This window comes from Dipodomys ordii, unplaced genomic scaffold (genome assembly GCF_000151885.1).
Source record: "Dipodomys ordii isolate 6190 unplaced genomic scaffold, Dord_2.0 Scaffold22, whole genome shotgun sequence".
In the NCBI taxonomy this organism is placed as follows: Eukaryota; Metazoa; Chordata; class Mammalia; order Rodentia; family Heteromyidae; genus Dipodomys; species Dipodomys ordii.
The window spans coordinates 6,822,517-6,841,106 of NW_012267238.1; the positions used below are offsets into that span (position 1 = coordinate 6,822,517).

At 45.8% G+C, this 18,590-nt stretch overlaps 2 protein-coding genes across 2 annotated transcripts; one reads left to right on the plus strand and one right to left on the minus strand.

The window, feature by feature from the left end:
* The first annotated feature begins 5,184 nt into the window (after positions 1–5,184).
* Positions 5,185–9,969, plus strand: Thrsp (thyroid hormone responsive). The gene is made up of 2 exons (XM_013014024.1): positions 5,185–5,737; positions 9,343–9,969. Exon 1 carries the CDS (start codon positions 5,276–5,278, stop codon positions 5,720–5,722), a length of 447 nt encoding a protein of 148 aa, XP_012869478.1. The 5' UTR covers positions 5,185–5,275; the 3' UTR covers positions 5,723–5,737; positions 9,343–9,969.
* Positions 9,970–11,173: 1,204 nt separating this feature from the next.
* On the minus strand, positions 11,174–18,106 carry Ndufc2 (NADH dehydrogenase (ubiquinone) 1, subcomplex unknown, 2, 14.5kDa). Its single transcript, XM_013013892.1, has 3 exons — positions 17,785–18,106; positions 14,625–14,768; positions 11,174–11,350 (listed from the first exon to the last, which is right to left on the minus strand). The coding sequence occupies exons 1-3, from the start codon at positions 17,951–17,953 to the stop codon at positions 11,301–11,303; spliced, it is 363 nt and encodes a 120-aa protein (XP_012869346.1). The 5' UTR covers positions 17,954–18,106; the 3' UTR covers positions 11,174–11,300.
* Between the last annotated feature and the right edge of the window lie 484 nt (positions 18,107–18,590).

Consider the following 18,590-nt stretch of genomic DNA (forward strand, 5'->3'; position numbering starts at 1 on the left):
CTTTGAGCTTCCTGGAGATCCGGAGCATACATTTGAGGTTTGGGTGTCCATCTGTTGAGACCTTGTGCAGACCAGTGCAGACCTTGGCACAGAGGTAGAGTTTGGGTTAGTTCACCTGCCATCAGGGACAAGTCCAGAAAGAGCAGTGAGGTCAAGCTAAGTCTTTGTACTTTGTCCTGGCAGGTGGAGCTCTCGCTGTGCTTTGTGAGTCTCTTCTGTTGCCCGGAGGTAACCAAGGATTAAAGACAGGCGGTGCACAAACAGATAGGGCGGGGCATTCTCATCTTGCTTTAGCCAAGTCACTTTCTTCTTTCTCTCTCTTAAATTACTGGGCATTGGATTGGCTAGGATTATATCTGAATCTTACCTACTCAGGAGGCTGAGATCTGAGAATCACAGTTTGAAGCCAGCCTGGGAAGGTTTGTGTAACTCTTACCTGTAATAAACCAGGAAAAAAAAAACAACCCCACCAGAAGTGGTGGTGTAGGTCAAGTAGTAGAGTTTCAGCCTTGAGCAAAAAAACTAAGCAAGAAGCCAGGCGCTGGTGGCTCACGCCTGTAATCCTAGCTACTCAGGAGGCTGAGATCTGAGGATCGCGGTTCAAAGCCAGCCCGGGCAGGAGAGACCGTGAGACTCCTATCTCCAATAAACCACCAGAAAACCGGAAGTGGCGCTGTAGCTCAAGTGGTAGAGCATTCGCCTTGAGCTGAAGAGCTGAAGGACAGCGCCCAGGCCCAGAGTTCAAGCCCCACAGCCGACCAAAAAAAAAAACTAAGCAAGAGCACAAGGCCCTGAGTTCAAGCCCCAGTATACACATACATACATACATACCAGGGAATATAATATCAATCTTGAAAGTTACAAGATTTGTAGTCCGCACTATAATAGCTCTCACAGAGGCCTAAATCCTAAACCTAGGGACTTGTTAAAGTGTTCGGTTACATGTCAAGGGGAATGCAGTTTTCAGATGAATGAAGATTGCCAATTGGCTGACCTGGAGATAGGAAGAATATCTTGGATTGTCCAGCTGTGCTTGGAGGAAAGGAAGGCAGAAAACAGAGAGCCAAGACAGAGGCTGCAAAGCAGTGGGAAAGAGGCAAGCCTTCCTGACTTTGAAGGTTTACAGGTATGCGCCTCAAGTACCTGGCAGAGTCTCTGTCTTCTTACCAGTAAATGGTAGGGGCAGAGTGGCCCGATCACTATACTCTTGCAGCTGTGACAGCCAATACTGACAGCTGTGAGCACTTGGCCACGTAGGCCCTTCTACTCAGTAAATTTAGAAAGCCTGCCACAGGCTTGGAAGCTCACTGTAGCAGTTGGAGACGGGCCTGACTTTCCCCTGAACTGGAGGAATGGGAACAGGGGGAAGTAGGGAGAGGAGTTGGAGGGAAGACCTGCCAGCTTCCTGGGTCCACTGTGGTCAGCCCTTCACCCAGAGCCTGTCACAGCAGACATGGCAGCACACGCTAAACTGCAGACCTGCAAGACTTGCATGCCTTCTTTTTTCCTGGTGCCAGTACTGGAGCATGAACTCAAGACCTGTAAGCTGGCCCTGAGCTTTTGTGCTCAAGGCTAGCATCCTACCACTTTGAGCCACGCAGCTTACTTCTAGCTTTTTGGTGTCTAATTGGAGAAAGGAGGATCATAAACTTTTCTGCCAAGGTTTTGAATTGAGATCCTCAGATCTCAGCTTCCTGTGTAGCTAGAATTACAGGTGTGAGCCATTGGCACCCAGAAGCTTCTGACTCTTAAGCTCATGTGATCCCTGATGGGACTGGAGTAACAGTTTGAAGAAAAACAGCCTAAGGGGTTGAGATCATAATCTAGTGGTAGATCACTTGCCTAGGTTGTACAAGGACCGGGGTTTGATCCCCAGCTCTGAAAAACAAAACCCAACCAAATAGCTGAGGCTAATAGATAATCAGATGATGTGTGTATGTAAAAGCTATTTTTAAACTGGGCATAGTGGCACACACCTGTAATTCCAGCACTCCAGAGTCTAAAGTAGTAGGATTGCATGTTTGAGGCTAGCCTGGGTGACATAAAGCGTCTCAAAACACAAAACTCAAGGTATGGCTCAGGTGATAGAACAGTTGCCTAGCAAGTATAAGGTCCTGAGTTCAATCCTCAGTGCCACCAAACCAAACAAAATGAAATTTTGTCCTAACCTTGATCTAAGTCCATTCTGCAACCACCTGGGCTCAAGCCCAGGTAGGGTTATTTGGGGCCTGGCAGCTCTGGGCACCACTTGATCATCTTACAAGGGTAAGATTCACATGATGTTTCTGTCCTGGCCAGTGAGGACCTTGACCCCAGTCCCTCTGGAGCTAGCTTAGTTTTTCCATCTTAGGGCATTCAGGGCAAGGTCATGCCAAGAAATGTCTCACTCAGTTTCAGTTCTCAGGACAGTGAGCATTGGACCCTGAAATAGGTTGTCCCTTAATTTAAATTTTTTTTTAATTTGAAGGCCTAGCAGCCACAAGGCCCTGAGTTCAATCCCCAGTACTACCCAATTATACTCCCCAGTTGTCCCTTAGTTGTGGGAACCTAAATGAAGTTTGAATCTAGTCTAGTTTCTGCAACTTTCCTCCTTTCCTTTGTTGGACTTTCCCATTCGTCTTGGCCCAGCTGGACCCGATGTGGCATCTTTGAGAGGAGGAACAACGCTGAACCCCCTGAAAAGGTCCCATGCCTCTCTCCCTGCTCCACTCCCAGAACTTGTCCAGCCTGACCCCTTACAACCCCTTGTCTTTTGATCTGGCTCAAGACTGGTGACATTTTACCCAGGGCCTTCTGTCTGTGAAGGAGACCTGGAGTCAGTCTCAGTCTAGAGTCACTGGTGGCTAATGCTGGTCGTGCAGGCCTATCTCAGATTTTCCTCATGTACTCTGCATTCATTCATGCTCACAGCTCTTATTCCAACTGCTGATTCACTCAGGTTCAAGCCCAGGGTCATGTCTAGGGATAGACTAACCTCAGATAAGATTAAAATATGTGTGTCAGAAGCAGAGTAATGTGATAAGACAATGTGTTTGAGAGGAACCTGCAAATTCAGAGGCCATAACTAATTGCTGCAGGCCTTTTTAGTATTATGGATGAGACAGGGGAGGTTCAGGGCTGCTCCAGGCAACTGGGCCAAAGAGGCAGAGGGCAGCTGCTCCTGGGGCTCTCCTGGCCTGTCTCCACGCTGCAATCAGCTCTCCTAGTCCTGACCACCACAGAACATGCTGTTTGCCAGTTTCCAACCGGTGACCCTGGGCCTGGGTTAAAATCACAGGAACTAAGGCAGAGTTAATTGCCCCCAGGGGCCTGGCTATAGATCCAAATGGAGTTACACAATCAGAGCTGGAAAGGTTTTCTTTTCAAAAGTTTCCAAGCCTTTCCATTTATATTGGGGATACTCGAGCCCTGAAATCTGTTTGCAGTGCAAATTGGTTGGTGGAAAAAACTAGAACCCAAATGACAAGGTCCAGGCTTAAGGTCTCTTGCTGTGACTACTGTTCAGAGATCCTGGATATCCTAATATAAGAGGAATCCATTTTATTTATTCATTTTATCTTCTCTTTTTTTGGGGTGGAGGGGGTTGGTCGTGGGGCTTGAACTTGGCCTGGGCCTGTCCCTCAGCTCTTCAGCTCAAAGCTAGCGCTCTACCACTTGAGCCACAGCGCCACTTCTGGCTTTTTTCTTTTTGCTTATGTGGTGCTGAGGAATCGAACCCAGGGCCTCAAGCATGCAAGGCAAGCACTCTACCACTGAGCCACCTTTCCAGCCCTCTTCTCTTTTTTACTTCTTTGTTTTATCCTGGTATGGGGGCTTGAATGCAGGACCTGGGTGCTGTCCCTTAGCCTTTTTTTTTTTTTTTGCTCAAGGTTGGTACTCTACCACTTGAGCCACAGATTGACATTTGGCTTTTTGTTGATTAGTTGGAGATAAAGGGTCTCCGGGACCTTCTTGTTTGGGTTGGCTTTGAATCTCAGTTCTCAAATCATAGCCTCCTAAGAAGCTAGGATTACAGGCCTGAGCCACCAGCATCTAGTTCCCCATCTTCTTGAGGAGAAAATATTTGAGAATTTCTTTTTTCCTAGTAAAGGTCAAAAGCAATGTTTGAGGGCTCCAAGTGGATTACTCAAATGTTTGCTTAAGTAATCTGTTGAAGTTATTTTTTATTTTGCTGGAAACCAAACTCATGGCCTCCTGTATGTTAGACAAATACCAGGTATCTAACTACTAAACCACATAATCAGACCTAAGAAAAAATTAAATTCTTTTCCTTCATGTATGTGTGCATGCATGCGTGATTACATGCGTGTGCGTGCATGTGTGTGTGTATGTGTGTGTGTGTATGTCCCCCAGTACTGGGACTTTAACTGAGGATCTTGAGCTCTTGCTTAGCTTTTCCCTCAAGACTGGTACTCTACCACTTGTGCCATACCTCTACTTCTGCCTTTTGCTGGTTCACTGGAGATAAGTGTCTCAGAACTTTCTACCCAGGCTGGCTTTAAACTGGAATCCTAAGTAGTTCCTAAGTCTCCTAAGTAGCTAAGATTCCAGGGATCAGAAAAGTTAGATTCTTTAACCTTACATATTGATTTTGAAAAAAAAAAGACTTTTCTATTCATTAGGAAGCAATTTTATATATATTTTTTAACCCTGCCGGCTGATTGAGGTCAGACCCGGCTACTGTGTCTTGCAAAGAGTTTTGTTCATAATAGAATACATGATGAAATCATTCTCTACAAGAAAGCCCATCAGAACCTGAGCATGGCCTAGATCCCTTTCTGGTGGGTATCTAAGCCCTGACTTCAGTGTTCTTTGTCTACATTTATGCGGTTTTATTTCAGGACTCTCCTTCCTTGTTCATTTCACAATGAGGAAGTGAACTCTGAGCATTCAAGGCTACCCTTGGCAGGCAGCAAAGAGGCCTGACCGCAAGTGACCTGGAAGAATTATCGCTTGCCCTGCTGTCCAATGAACCAGTTGGCAAGGGGAAAAGCTTTCTTCTATCTGGCATTGCATGATCCTGAAGGAAGAACTGGGCTCTTGCTGTGGTAATCATGCAGCATTGAAATGGCAAGCAGAAGGCTGGCAGGTCTACCCCTGGGCAGATGGATCACCTGATGCAGACGTTGGATCCCATACTCTGGGATTGGCTTAAAATGGGGCTGTGTTGAACCAGCCTCCAGGCCTTGGCATCTCGTCAAGCTGCCATTAGATCCAAAGCCTAGAAATAGTGCTGAAAACGTCTGCCGGACTCAGATTGTGGAAGCAGGCAACCATGCAGGTGCTAAACAAACGCTACCCTAACAACTGCCTGCTGACTGTCATGGACCGGTACTCAGCTGTGGTACACAATATGGAGCAGGTGGTGATGATACCCAGCCTCCTGCGGGATGTACAGCTGAATGGGCCTGGGGACCGGGCACAGGACACCCCTGATCTCTATACTTACTTCACCATGCTCAAGACCATCTGCCTGGAAGTGGAACATGGGATGCTCCCCAAGGAAGAATGGCTGGCCAAGGTGGCAGGTGTCCACACTGACAAGGCTGAGAATGAAATTGCCGAGAGAGTGGAGGCCCAGGAAGAGAGGGTCTCAGAGTTGGACCTGGAGGCCCGGTTCCACCTGCACTTCTCCAGCCTTCATCACATCCTGACCCACCTTACCCTGAAAGCCCAGGAGGTGACAAGGAAGTACCAGGAATTGACAGGCCAGATCCTGTAGGCTGAGAACTCTAGGGTAGGTAATGGTGGCCATGCTAGAGTCCTCTGAGAGATATTTAGGGGAGGGGGAGAGGAAGTAGTGGTATCGCCTAATGGGGACAGCTTGGCTCAGTAAGAGCTGTCGTAAAGACAGGTATTCAGAGCATCACTGGGGAGCACCTGAGACTGGGGCAGCCCTACCAGCTAGCTAACCCAGTATGCATGAACATGATGAGCCTTAATGGAACCAAGAAAGTGGCCTGTGAGTAACTATCTCAGGGGGACATTATGTGTTTTTGTATGTGTGCATTTATTTGTAAGTATGAATACATGTAAATGTGTGAATTGAGCAAACATTCTCTCAGCTGACTTCTTTAAAAATCTGATTAGAAGCTGGGTACCAGGGCTGGGAAGGTGGCTCAGTGGTAGAGCGCTTGCCTTGCACGCATGAGGCCCTGGGTTCGATTCCTCAGTACCACATAAGCAAAAAGAAAAAAGCCGGAAGTGGCGCTGTGGCCCAAGTGGTAGAGCACTAGCCTTGAGCTGAAGAGCTGAGGGACAGTGCCCAGGCCCAGAGTTCAGGCCCCACTACCGGACCCAAAAAAAAAAAAAAAAAAACCAGAAGCTGGGTACCAGTGGCTTACATCTGTAATTCTAGCTACTTAAGAGGCTGAGATTTGAGGCTCATGATTTGAAGCCAGCACCATCAGGAAAGTCTGAGACTCTTATCTCCAACTAAGCACAAATAAGCCAGAAGTAGAGGTGTGCTGAAGTGGTGGAATGGAATTAAGAAACAGTACCCAGGACCTGAGCTCAAGCCCCAGTATTGGCATGGGCATGTGTGTGCACACACACACACACACACACACACACACACACACACACACACACAGAGAATCTGATGAAAGCTATGGGCTCTAGTTCAGGTATACAGATAACTGTATATAATTCAGGGAATGTGCCATACCACTAAGGCCCATCCAGGCATCCGTAGCTTCTCTTTAAGCACAAGCGAAGTGCCAATGCAGCCATCACACACTCAACATAGAAACGTTTTATTTATTCCTCACAGTCATCCTACAAAGATGGTATTTTTTGTTTTGTTTTTGAGGCAGGGTCTCCTTATTTAGCCTGGCCTGACCTCTAACACATGATCCTCCTGCCTCAGCCTCCCAAGTGCTAGGAAGAAAAGATGTGTGCCATCATTCTTCACCATCAAAGATGAGTTTAAGGGGCTGGGAAGGTGGCTTGGTGGTAGAGTGCTTGCCTAGCATGCATGAAGCGCTGGGTTCAATTCCTCAGTACCCCATAAACAGAAAAAGTCGGAAGTGGCGCTGTGGCTCACATGGTAGAGTGCTAGCCTTGAGCCAAAGAAGCTCAGGGGCAGTGCCCAGGCCCTGAGTTCAAGCCCCAAGACTAGCAAAAAAAAAAAAAGAAAGATGAGTTTAATTCCATTTTGCAAATGAAGACACTTAACCCAAGGGAGGTGTATCGGCTTAGGTGTACGTTGTGAAATCTGTGTGTGTGGCAGTGCGTTCCAGTGTCTAATCAAGTCAGAACTTGCAAAAGTGTACTTACGAGGCATGCTGTTGAGGCTGCTTACGGTACCCCCTTTGCAATGGGCAGGGGTGAGCTTGCCATTCCAGGTTGCAACCAGCCTACAGGAAAGCCAAGGGACTGGACACTGACACTCACTTTGTGGAAGCACCAAGGTGCTGGGAAGCCCTGCTGTGTGTTCACATGTGTGTGTGCTGGAGTCTGAGCCCAGATATCCCCACAGGGGTTGGGTTGTCAGGTGTGAGTGGGCTTGGTCCATTCCTGAGTGTCCCTCATGGGTAACGAGTGGGAGAAACTGGACCATGGCACTTGCCAGGTCTGGTTTATTGTTTTGTTTGTAGCACTGGGGATTCAGACCCAGGACCTTGTGCAAGTAGGTTATGGCTCTACCACTGCGTCACATCCCCAGCCTACTTGCCACCCATGCTTTATGATAAACTAGCTTCATCAGTTACAAACCACATCCATATCCATCGGAACCTCAAAGGTTCCTAAGGTAGGTAATATGGAACAGGATTTTTATCTCTTTTACTAGGAAAGGAATTAAAGCCAGAGAGGCTAAATGACTCAAATGTATATAGGAAGAGAACAAAACCAAGACTAGAGCCAAGTACAGTGATACATGCCTGTAATCCCAGTACTTAGAAGGCTAAGGCAGAAGGATTTCAAGTTCAAGGCCAGCTTGGGCAAAAAAAAAAAAAAAAAAAGCAAGCAAGGTAGGTTCCGTCTTTGAACTGAGTGTTCTGTCCATCATACCACTCTGCTATTCTGAGTTAATGAAATGGCCACTTCCCCCACAGGGCCTACAGAAACATCATTTCAGGTACTTTCTTCAGCTCAAAGCCAAACTGAACTTCAACCCTGTTTTTGGCTCCCCTTGAGGCTTCCTGGACTGCCTTCCAATTTTTTTTTTGTCAGTCCTGGGGCTTGAACTCTGGGCCTGGTCGCTGTCCTTTAGCTTTTCAGCTCAAGGTGAGTGCTCTACCACTTGAGCCACAGCGCTATTTCTGGTTTTCTGGTGGTTTATTGGAAATAAGAGTCTTATGGACTTTCCTGCCTGGGCTGGCTTTGAACTGTGATCCTCAGATCTCAGCCTCCTGAGTAGCTAGGATTACAGGCATGAGCTACCGGTGCCCAGCCCAAAGGTTTTTTGTTTTGGTTGGCCATAGGGCTTGAACTCTGGGCTTGGGCACTATCCCTGCACTCTTCAGCTCAAGGTGAGCACTCTACCGCTTGAGCCACAGCGCCACTTCTCCCAAAGGTTCTTGAATTAAGCCAGGGGCCTCAGGGGAGCTGAGTCTTGTCTTGCTTCCAGCACTAATGAGCTGTGAGGCCTTGGCTTTGGGTTCATCTCCTCACTGCACGATAATGACAGTAAAAATAACAACTAGCATTGAGTAGTGTATAAATCACTTGCCTATTAATTATCTAATGAACTATTACCTTTAACAGATTAAAAAAATAAAAACAAAAACCCTGGAGGTCTGAGAAGTAAAACAAACTACAGATTGAATAAATTGCAAAATCTTGGTCTAACTCTAATCTCACTCCCTATGTCCACACGGCCGATTTTCTGATCCTTACAGTCTCAGAATTCTGCAGTCTTAGCTAGGGGCAGGATTGGGAATTAGCATTATCTAATAATGTGGCAATAATTCCGCCAGGTGCTGCTAGTGGCTCATGCCTGTAATCCTAGCTACTCAGGAGACTGAGATCTAAGGATCACAGTTTGAAACCAGCCTGGGCAAGAAAGTTCATGAAACTTTCTCCAATTAAACACCCCAAAAAGCCAGAAGTGGAGCTGTGGCTCAAAGTGGTAGAGCACTAACCTCGAACAAAGCTCAATGAAAATGCACAGGCCCTGAGTTCAAGCCACAGGACTGGAACAAAAATAAATGTAGAGAAGTCAAACAAGTGATCCTAGGATAGTCTTTGACTTTCCAGACTTGAAGTGCTGCCAAATTTCCAAAAGCAATGTCAACATTTGTTTTTCATTGCACTTTCTACTTCAGTAGGCATGTGACAGCACTTCAGTTGTTTGCACTTGTACTGATGTGGCTTTTTAAATTTTTATGCTCTCCCCAGGTCACTCTCCCGGAGTGGGGATGACTCACAGCAAGCAGTTCATCAGCCTGGAGAGCAGCAAGACTGGGATTGGCAGCTGGAAGTGAAGGCGGCTTGTGTCTCAGGGATGCTTCTGGACCTTCTTCCGAGAACCAATTTTTGGAATCCAATCACTGGCCAATCTGAGGATGTTTGTTGCAATTTTTAACTCCCTCATGCAGCTCAGGATGGTGACCAGTGTGGTTCAAGAGGGACTGGCTGTTAGTCTAATGTCTAGTGTGGAACAGTAGAAAGAGCCAATGTGTTGACCATGAGCAATGCTTACATCCCTCCTCTTGGCAGTTATCCACTCTAGTGATCTCAGGCAAGTTATTCACACAGGAGTCTAAATTCCCTCAGGTGTAGAATAGGAATACGGTTACCTACCTCACAAAGTACAAAAACAAAGCAAGACAAATCAAAAGCACCTATGAGAGCCATTAATAATAGGCTATTTCTCTCACACTCTCCTCTGTATTTTCTCTGTTCCTTCCCTTTTATCTTCTAGAACTAAGAGGTGAGTGGCTCACCTGATACCTGCTGATCACTGAAGTGTCCCAGTGAACCATAAACCTATTTATTGCAGTAACAAATAAAAAATCTAAAACCAACCACCTGCATTTACACATTTCATTATTTCTCAAGCCCTTTCTCTGACAGTTACACAGTTTCACTTTTTTTTTTTTTTAACAAGTGGCAGAATTCTTTGGATTTTGGCCAGAAACCATTTGGCATTATGCATACAGCCACCCAATTTAGAATCATGTATGTAAGTTTGTGTATATATGTTTTCCTAATCTCTAAAACCTGATTACAAAATCTAAACTTGAAAAATGTCACTGATGGAAGAAGTCAGTTGTCTACATAATCCTAGCCATTCAGGAAGCTGAGATCTGAGGATCATGGTTCAAAGCCAGGCCAAGCAGGAAAGTCTGTGAGATTCTTTTATTTTATTTTTTAAATTTTTTTGGGTCATGTCGCAGGGCCTGAACTCTGGGTCTGGGCGCTGTCCTTCAGCTCTTCAGCTCAAGGTTAGCGCTCTACCACTTGAGCCACAGTGCCACTTCCGGCTTTTTTCTTTTTGCTTATGTGGTGCTGAGGAATTGAACCCAGGGCCTCGGGCATGCAAGGCAAGCACTCTACCACTGAGCTACCTTCCCAGCCCCATCTGTGAGATTCTTATCTCCAAGTTATAAGCAATAAAGCTGAGTGAGGTGGCTTGAGTCTGTCATCTTAAACTATGTAGGAGGAGGAGGCTGAGATTGAGAGGACTGACATTCCAGTCAGTGTATGCAGAAACGTCTGATTCCATCTCAAATGAAGAAGCTGTGGGGAGAGTGGTTGCATGAACCTGTCATCCCAGCTAAAACCTGTAAACCTAAAACAAGTGGTACACAGTCCAGGCACAAAACAAGACCCAATCTCAAAAATAATCAGCACAAGCTGGGTGTTGATAGCTCACACCTATAATCCTAGCTATTCAGAAGGCTAGGATCTAAGGACTGTGGTTTGAAGCCAGTCTGGTAAAGTCAGCAAAACTAATCTCCAATTAAGTACCATAAAAGCCGGAAGTGGAACTGTTACTCAAGGGCAGAGAGCTAGCCTTGAGTGAAAATGCTCAAGGATAGCTCCTTAGCCCTGAGTTCAAGCCCCAGGACCAGCACCAGCACCCTCCCCTGTCCCCACGCCCCTCAAACCTGCATGATAAAGAGCTGGATGAATGGCTGAGAAGTAGTACGTGCCTATGAAAAGTGAGGCCCAAATTCAAACTCTACTAATGCCAAACAAACAAACAACAAAAAAAAACCCCAAGTCAGAGTAGTCATAACTATTTTAATTATAGGTATTAACATCTAGATTAACACAAACTTCAGTTGTCATGGAAACATGTTCCATAAAATTAAGAAATAAGAGGAAATAGAAGCAAGTTTTTGAAGACTTCAACGTACTGGATGGAATTCTTCAAGAATTTCACCATAAGTTTTCTTTTCTATAAAAGAGCATGAAAAATTTATTTTCAAAATTATGTTTAAAAATTGTATTTTTTGTTGGGGGTCAGTGGCTCACACCTATAAGCCTAGCTACTCAGGAGGCTGAGATCTGAGGATTGAAGTTCAAAGACAGCCCAAACACGAAACTCCATGAGACTCTTATTTCCAATTAGCACCAAAAAAGTTGGAAGTGGAGCTGTGGCTCAAGTGGTAAAGTGCTAGCCTTGAGCAGAAAAGCTCAGGGACAGTGCCCAGGCCCTGAGTTCAAGCCCCAGGACTGACACACTGACACACACACACACACACACTAAATAAATAAATTACATTCTTAATCTTACCTGTTATGGTCTCAATGTTTGTGTCCCCCAAAGAATTCACATGTTGAAACCTAGTTTCCAAGCTACAGTGTTAAGAGGTGAGGCCTTTGGGAGGTGATTTGGTCATCCTGTTACAAATGGGATTAATGCTCTTCTAAAATACACGAGAGCTTGTCTTTGTACTTTTTCCCCCCATATACTAGGGACTGAACTCGTGATTTCATACATACTAGGCAAGCATTCTGCCACTTGAGCAATGGTCCCAGCCCTTCTTTGTCCCTTCAAATATGAAAGCAGAGCAAGAAGGTGCCACCCAGGAAGCCCAGTAAACGAGATAGTGAACTCTTGGTTCCTTGATTTGAACTTCCCAGCAGCCTCCAAAATTGTGAGCAACAATTTCCTATTGTTTATAAATTACCTACTCTAATGTAGATCCAACGGATAAATACAGACCCCTAAGAATTTCTTTGTTTACTTGTCCTAAAAAAGAATTTGTTAATTATTGGTATGTTCTTTATGAATCTGTGGTGATAACATGGTTGGCAGGACAGACAAGGTGTTGCTGGGGGTATTCTGGTTGAAGGGTATAGGAGGAATAAACAGATCAGCATGGATAAGCTAGGGGAGACCAGTAGCTGAGGTGGCCAAGGCCTCTGTGGCCCTGCTGTCAGTGCAGGGGGCACCTGGCACACGTGCCAGGGCTCTGCTACTCCAGAGACAGGAGGAGGCTGTGAGGCTATCTGATGGAGGGGATTAGAAATACCTAGTCTTGGGGCTAAAGACTCTCAGCCACTGGGCTGGGAAGGTGGCTCAGTGGTAGAGCACTTGTCTTGCATGCCTGAGGCCCTGGGTTTGATTCCTCAGCACCACATAAGCAAAAAGAAAAAAGGCAGAAGTGGCGCTGTGGTTCAAGTGGTAGAGCGCTAGCCTTGAGCTGAAGAGCTGAGGGACAGCGCCCAGGCCCAGAGTTCAGGCCCCACAACTGGACCAAAAAATAAAAAGACTCTCAGCCACTAGGCCTCACTTCTAGGAAACAACATTTCCCAAAGATTCCTTCCAGCCCTAATATCTGAGTACTCCCCATTCCTGATACATCCATCTACATGGCTTTCTACTGGCAAAAAAAAACAAACAAAATTGTATCTCCCATCAAACCTAGGGCCTTGCACATTTTAGACAAGTGCTCTACAACATCCCTAGCTCAAAGTTGTATTTTTTTTGTCAGTCCTGCGGCTTGAACTCAGGGGACGGGGGCACTGTCCCTGAGGTTTTTTTGCAAGGTTAGCACTCTACCACTTTGAACCACAGCTATACTTCCAGTTTTCTAGTTGTTAATTGGAGATGAGTCCCATGGACTTTCCTGCACAGGGTGGCTTCAAACTGTGGTTCTCTTATCTCAGCCACCTGGGTAGCTAGTATTATAGGTGTGAGCCACCAGTGCCTGGTTTCCCAAGCTGTATTTTTTTTTAATCTATCAAATATCAAAAATGTCACTTCTGTTACTGAAATATTCATTCATGTATTTAAGAATCTGTGTCAAAACACTGGAAACTCTGGTAAGCCAAACTGTCTTAGTTAAAGCTAGATATGGTGGTACACACCTGTAATCTTTTTTTTTTTGGTCAGTTGTGGGGCTTGAACTCTGGGCCTGGGCACTGTCCCTCAGCTCTTCAGCTCAAGGCTAGTGCTCTACCACAGTGCCACTTCCAGGCTTTTCTGCTTATGTGGTACTGAGGAATCAAACCCAGGGCCTCATGCATGCAAGACAAGCACTCTACCACTGAGCCACCTTCCCAGCCCCCTAAACCTGTAATTTTAGCAAGTGGTAGATGGAGGCAGAAGGATCTTTAGTTCAATGAAAGCCCAAGCTATACAGTAAGTGGCTGTCTCAAAAAAAAAATTTTTTTTTTTGGGTCCAGTCATGGGGCCTGAATTCAAGTCCCAGGATAGGCACAAAAACAGATTAAAAATCTGATCCTACAATGTATGCTGAGGGAAATTCAGTGGCAGAAGGTTTCATTGATGATAAATCTTGAAGAGGAATTTGCTTTGTGCATGGAGCCAGAGGAGGAAGAATGTATCAGGAGGAAGGTATAACACAGTCTAAGTAATACAGGGCAGACTGAGGACAAACATTTCCCAAGCTTCCTGCACTGAGAAAGAAGAATACAAAGAGCTTGGCTACATCAACTGCTGGCCTCCTAGCTTATCCCTGTTCTCTGTTTAAGCCTTCACCTTTCAGCTAGGATTCTCCTGGTAGCACCCTGGAAGAGATGAATGATGGGAGAAGAGACACGGTTACTTGCTCTGTGAAGGCTCTGTGTTAGAAGCTGGGAAAATAAAGATGAGGCAATAGTCTAGAGAGGAAGACATAGAATGGCAGTATTTCTACCAGAGAATAGGAAATGTGCCACCCTAAGAAGTCTATTCTATGGGGCAATCAATAGCATTATTATCTCTCTCTCTCTCTCTCTCTATCTATCTTTGTGTAAGTCCTGGGGCTTGAATTCAGGGCCTGGGCCCCATCCCTGAGCTTTTGTGCTCAAGGATAGTACTCTACCACTTTGAGCCATAGCAAGCTAAGCAAGAGCTTATCGCCAGCGGAATAGCCATGGGAAGAGAGGAGAGTTCAACGTTGAGCAGATGGTTTGGGAAGACAGAGGGGACATGAATTTCATTTACTGTCCAAGGGAAAACAGAGGTACAAAGATATTAGTCAGAAACTGGACAAATTAATTCAAGGAGAACCTGTGCATGGTAGTAGAGGCAGAGGTGGAAGAATCACAAGTTCAAGGGCTACAGGGTGACTTCTAGTCCAGTCTGGGACATATGAGCTCAAGAGGAAGATGGGGAGCCAGTAGGAAAGAAGAAGTACCAGAGGCTACATCACTGATACGATTAACCAGGGAAAATGATGCAGAATAAAGAAAGGTTTTTCACAATTAACTTGAAATACCTTTTTCAGGAAAATCTTCTGGATGTGATTTCATATATGCAAACATGTCATGGTCCCTCAAAGCAAAAATATACTCTTGACGTCTTAAAAGATAATATCCAGCAAAAAAAAAGGAAGTAACATATAGAAGCTGGCGATGCAAACCTAAAATTAAAAAGTAAAAATTAGTCATTGTACATAAAGGATTACATTTTTTAAACAGTTCAGGTGTATAATCAACTCTTAAGCTACCTTTTCCAAGATTTGTGTGTGTGTGTGTGTGTGTTTGTGTGTGTGTGTGCCAGAACTAGGGCTTGAACTCAGGGTCTGGGTGCCATCCCTTAGCTTTTTTGCTCAAGGCTGGCATTCTACCATGTGAGACACAGTTCCATTTCTGGCTTCTCTGTGGTTAAGTGGGTTTTCTTGCTCAGGTTGTCTTTGAACCATGATCCTCAGATCTCAGCCTGTTGGTTTTTTTTTTTTTTTTAGCAGGATTCAGGACTGGTGGTATATGGCTGAGTTACACATTCTACACTGGCTATCTACCTATCCAGGCAAATATCAGGGCTTGAACTCAAGACTCTGTGTTCTCACCTGGCTTTTTCAGTGCATGGCTGGTGCTCTACTGTAAACTATACTTACAGTCCAACATTTTTGCTGGTTAACTGGAAATAAAAGTCTCAGGGACTTTTCTGCCCAGGCTTCAAATTGTAATCCTCAGATCTCAGCCTCCTGAGTAGCCAAGATTACAGCCCTAATCAACAATGGGACCAAGGGGTTTTTTGTTTGTTTGGTTTTGGTACTTGGGAGCTGAATTCACGATCTCATACACTGAGCTAAGCAGACATGATATGCAACCAATAAATGCTGCTGAGGAGAATGCTTTCAATAAAGTCTTCAAAATCTACAATTTCCAAGGCCATTTAGGGAAATTCAAGGAACTCAGGACACTGACTTACATTCCTCAGGATTAGAAAACATCCCTAGAACCACATGGCTACTCTGCTCTTCTCTCAGAAATGCTAAACTGACAACGATGAAATGAGAGTAGGTGGTATATATTTCATATTTTGGTCAATTTTTACTTTCTCTGGAACGTTCTTCCTCCCATCTGTACCACTTTCTTGCTCTCAAAGCACTCTACTCACTCTGTCTCTATCAAAGTATGTACCTTCACACAGAGATCAGTAATGGATTATTTACTTATTTGCCTCCTTGACTTCACTAGAAGCTACTTGAGGACAAGAGTGCTGTTTCTCATCCCATACACCCAGTAACCTACAGAAAAGTTAAGTCAATGTTGAACAAATAAATGGTTAACTGTCTGTGTAACAATTTATCATAAAGAAAAGAAACTTGCCTAGGACCTTCTGTGTATTAGACATTTTACCTATAGAACCTCATTCACTTCCACAACAAACATGTACAAATTAATGTTTTGTAGATGGGAAAACTTTGGCTCTGAACACCTAAAATGACTGCTGGAAAGCAGTGGAACACAGCTATATAGCTCCCAAGTGGAGTTCTTTTCATTATACCTATGACAGGTTGGCCAAGTGTGGGGTGAAAAGGGAGACAACCTCATGTTCCCAGAGATGGAAATGGACAAAGATCATTCTGTACTGAGGGGTCAGGTACAAAGAGATGGATTTCACTATTTAAGCATGGTAGCTTCATAGGCTCAGAGCTGACCTCCAGGTATGACATAGAAAGAGGCTCAAATGGGGTGATTTCTAGTTGCCTGAGCCTCTGAATTCATTCTCTTTCTCTCTGTGCTGCTTAGCTCAGATTCATGTTTCATACTGCTGACAAAGTGACTTTACAGCACAGCTTTGATCACTGCACTCCTCCAGCTCTCAGAAGCTTGTAAGCTTGCCTAACTAGAGAACTGTCACCCACCTACCTAATCTCTGTAGCCTCATTTCATTACCCTACCTGTACACTAAAATCAAATGCTCCTCAATCATAGGTCCTTACCTCTATTTGCTTCTACTATTCCCAAAGACCTAGAATGCTCATTTTCTAAGTTCTGCCTAATAATCAAAGCTGAGTTAAGAAATATCTTTTCCAGGGGCTGGGAAGGTGGCTCAGTGGTAGAGCGCATGTCTTGCATGCCAGAGGCCCTGGGTTCGATTCCTCAGCACCACATAAGCAAAAAGAAAAAAGCCGGAAGTGGCGCTGTGGCTCAAGTGGTAGAGCTAGCCTTGAGCTGAAAAGCTGAGGGACAGCGCCCAGGGCCAGAGTTCAGGCCCCATGCCCCCCCCCCCCAAAAAAAAAGAAAAATCTTTTCCAAAAAGATCCATTGTTCTCAGCACAGGTATTGTATCAATCATTATCAACAGAATTCTGACAGGAGGCCAAGACATAATAGGAAATACAGGTTGCTCAGTGTTGAGCCTCCTAAGTATGGGCCCTAGACTAAGAGCAGTAACAGCATTGTGAAAATGTGGGTATGCAGGTACCATGGCTTGAATGCTGAGCCTCAATCTCTGCTTGGCTTTTGCTCCTTTTCATGCTGGTGCTCTACCACTTGAGCCACGCCTTCAACCCTGTTCTTTATTGGTTATTTTGGAGATGGAGTCACAGGGACTTTTCTACCCAGATTGGCTTTGAACCACAATCCTCAGATCTCAATCTCCTGAGTAGCTAGGATAACAGGCCACAGCCCCAGGCTAGTACCTGGAAGATCATAACATCAGGCTCCTCCTCTAAACCTTATGAAATCAGAATCTGCATGTTAACAAAAATCCCTAGAATACTGTCATATCCAGGAAGTCTGAGAAGCATACACACCGAGCTTTACAATTAGCCATGTGACCTTGGGCAGGCTGCTTTAACCTCTCTTGTATTATTTGTGGGTAACCCCTCCCCATGCTGTTTTTGAGATCTCCATGTTAGGATATTCACTAAGTGTGAGCAGTGCTCATTTTTGCCCTCAGCAAATTGACAGGGGGCAGTCCAGGGTCCTTCTGAGATTCGCTTCTTAGTTTCCTCAAGCAAAAAAACGAATAAGGTAGACCGAGCGTGGAGCGCACAGCGCGAGACAGGTGGAACTTAGAGCCTCCAGGCGCCTCTTCCTAGCAGCCCCCCGCCCCCCGATCGCCTCCCCTCCCCCGCCCCGCCAGGGCGCCCCACGGCGCCGGCCGAGGCCCTGACGCCCTGCGACCCCGCGCGGCCTCACCGCTGGTCAAGACAGGCCTCTGCCGGAGCGCGTTGTCCAACAGGCCGGCGCCGTAGCCCAGAAGGCCCGAGAAGAGAAGCCGCGGGTCGGTCAGCTTGGGCGGAGGCAGGTTCCGAGCCTCATCCGGTAAGAACCTTAAGGCCTCTCGGCCCGGCCGGCCGTCCATCATGGTGACGTCGTTTCCCCTGGAGGCCTGGCCTCACACCTCTAGTGACCAGAAGACCACCTCGACCTCCGCCCGGGCCGGAGACACCAGCGCTCTCCTTCCCAGTTCCCCGCTGAAGGGCAGAGAGCGCGGCAGTGCAGCGCCCAAACGCTTCCCCCAGCGTGCTTCCGCCGGAAGTCCCTTCCCGAAATTCCGCACTGCGGAAGGGCCCGTGCGGCTCACCTGTTGGGTTGCAAGGTCTGGCGGGAGGGTGGAGATTTGGACATCTGCTACCACCAGGTGGAGTGAAGTACGTGGAAGGAGCCAAACTGGGCAAAATCATTCATTTTTTTTTAACCCTTTAATTTGTTATTATGGAGGTGATGTACAGAGGGGCTACAGTTTCGTAAGTCAGGTAATGAGTACATTTCTTTTTGGACATTGTCAGCTTTGTCCTAGTCTTTCCCTTCCGTCCCTACCCGCAAGTTGTATAGTTCATTTTCCACGTACTGTCTAGTGAGTACTACTGCTGCATCTGTTTACCCTTTTTCCAGACCAGTTCCTTTATCTAGAATTACCTCTTCCTCGGGATCCTGCAGCAAAGATTTACCTTTCACCCAACACAAAAAGTGTGCATGAAGGGTATCTTCTTGAAAATCAT